Source organism: Lathyrus oleraceus, chromosome 5, assembly GCF_024323335.1.
Source record: "Lathyrus oleraceus cultivar Zhongwan6 chromosome 5, CAAS_Psat_ZW6_1.0, whole genome shotgun sequence".
Lineage (NCBI taxonomy): Eukaryota > Viridiplantae > Streptophyta > Magnoliopsida > Fabales > Fabaceae > Lathyrus > Lathyrus oleraceus.
Window position 1 is genome coordinate 334,932,539 of NC_066583.1, and position 2,414 is coordinate 334,934,952.

Consider the following 2,414-nt stretch of genomic DNA (forward strand, 5'->3'; position numbering starts at 1 on the left):
AAAGGAACAAATGTGGATCAAAGCATGTACAAGAGTATGATTGGTAGTCTGCTTTATCTCACAACTAGCAGACCTGACATCACATTTGTTGTAGGAGTTTGTGCTAGATATCAATATGAACCCAAAATGAGTCACATTGCTCAAGTGAAAAGGATTCTGAAGTATATCAATGGAACCAATGAATATGGAATGTTGTATACTCATAATGCAAACTCCTTACTAACAGGATATTGTGATGCTGATTGGGCAGGCAATGCTGATGACAGAAAAAGAATTTTTGGAGGGTGTTTATTTTTGGGAAATAATCTAATATATTGGTTCAGTAAGAAGCAAAATAGTGTATCCTTATCCACAACTGAGGCTGAACATATTGCTGCAGGAAGTAGTTGCTCTCAATTGATTTGGATGAAACAAATGTTAGAAGAATACAATATCCAACAAGATGTCATGACATTGTACTGTGACAACCTAAGTGTTATTAACTTCTCCAAGAACCCTATTCAGCACAACAGAACTAAGCACATTTATATCCGACATCACTTTATTAGGGATCTAGTGGAAGACAAAATTGTCACTCTTGAGCATGTATATACTGAAAAGCAACTGACAGACATTTTTACAAAAGCTCTAGATGCAAATAATTTTAAAAACTAAGGGGCGAATTGGGCATTTGAATGCTTGAAGAATTATAGCAATTACTGAAGAAGAGAAAAAGAAATCAAATTTTCTCTTCCCTCCACTTAATTGTGCATAAAACTCAAAGTCCATCATTACACATCTTTCTTATTTTCCCAACACGACACCCTAGTCACCTTCACACTAACCTTTGCATTCTCTCTCTCAAACGTATTCTCAGATATATTCATCTCTCCATCACCTCTCCACCAAAATTATCCAAAATATCACAACCTTCTGTCTCCACTCCAAGCAAATCCTACAAAGAGCAAGAAAACCCTAAAAATATTAGCACCGAGATAGATGTCTATGATGTCATCACTGATGTTATTCCTCTCTCAATCGTTCCTGTCCATGCAACCCCCATGAGAAAGGTCAGAACTTCATCTTCAAGAAAAAGCAAGCCTACTAAAGTAAGTACCGCTTCCACTCCCTCCATGACTGTGAGAAATATGAATGATCCTGAACTTCCCCCTGGTGTGAAGAAACCCATGTTCATGACTAGTTTGTATCTTGATCCCATCAGCATTGAACCTAATGTTGGTATGAATGAAGCTTGTTCCGATGTGACAAGTGTTATGGAAAATTTTGAAGCTTTTGTACCTAGCAACAAACCTAGATTTGTCACTACCTTGAGAAAATCTAGCGTGATCGTTGCTGATAGAGACGGTGTTAATAAGAATATTTGCGTGCTAATCTCTCAAGTTTTGGGGATTGACCCTAAGAAAAATGTTGTGCCGGATGTCTCCATATCCTTGACCCAACCGGATAACAATACTAAGAACCCCAGAGATAATCCTGATGTGCATGCACAAACTCTCTCTCCTGAGAAATCTCAAGACAAAGAAAGGTCCGAAGATATAACTAATGACCTGGATAAAAACCTTGTTGATCAACCCACATACCTTGTTAATATTGAGGATTTGGACTCTGATGATGTCCCTATCGGGTAAAGACTGGCTCCTGTCATATCTAAAAGATTGAAGAACAGGAAAGGTCAAGTTGTTAGGTCCTCCAACACTCCCTCCAAATCTATCAGGAAGAAGACTAGTGTTGGTCCCACTAAAAGATGGAGCAAGGTGGTTAATCCTACGCCTAAGGAGAAGTCTCTAAAAAGAAAGGATGTTCCCTCTAAATATAGTGAATCTGATCAGGACATTGAACACAATGTTCAGGACATCATCTCCACTTCCAGAAAGCAAGCCTTTGGGAAGAAGATTCCATCCAACATTCCTGAAGTTCCACTTGACAACATCTTTTTTCATTCTGTTGAAAATGTTTAAAAATGGAAATATGTTTATCAAAGAAGGTTAGCATTGGAAATGGAATTGGGGAATGATGAGTTTGAATGTAAAGAGGTGCCAAATCTGATTCAAGAAGCTGGTCTGATGAAAACTGTAACAGACTTTGGCAAGTGCTATGAAATGCTGGTCAAATAGTTTATTGTGAACATCTCCAAAGAGTGTGACAACAAAAGGAGCAAGGAATTCATAAAAGTGTATCTCAGAGGAAGATGTGTGGATTTTTCTCCTAAAATAATCAATAGGTTCTTGTGAAGAAATGAAGAAGAACAAGTTGGAATTGAAGTCTCAGACAATGTCATCTGCAAAGAGATCACTGTTAAGCAAGTAAAATAATGGCCAAGGAATGGAAAATTGTTTGCTAGTGCGTTGAGTTTCAAGTATGCTATTCTCCACAGAATTGGAGCTGCTAATTAGGTGCCAACCAATCACACCTCC

The 2,414-nt window shown here is 38.0% G+C and overlaps 1 protein-coding gene across 1 annotated transcript; it reads left to right on the forward strand.

The window, feature by feature from the left end:
* Positions 1–1,040: 1,040 nt before the first annotated feature.
* LOC127080517 (uncharacterized) lies at positions 1,041–1,958 on the forward strand. Its single transcript, XM_051020836.1, has 2 exons — positions 1,041–1,624; positions 1,667–1,958. Exons 1-2 carry the CDS (start codon positions 1,041–1,043, stop codon positions 1,956–1,958), a joined length of 876 nt encoding a protein of 291 aa, XP_050876793.1.
* The last annotated feature ends 456 nt before the right edge of the window (positions 1,959–2,414 follow it).

Bases quoted from the DNA above. Each gene is read 5' to 3' on its own strand.
- LOC127080517 (XM_051020836.1), top strand. From the start codon at position 1,041: ATGAGAAAGGTCAGAACTTCATCTTCAAGAAAAAGCAAGCCTACTAAA. The intron at 1,625-1,666 runs GTAAAGACTGGC...ATTGAAGAACAG, and splicing joins TCTGATGATGTCCCTATCGG to GAAAGGTCAAGTTGTTAGGT.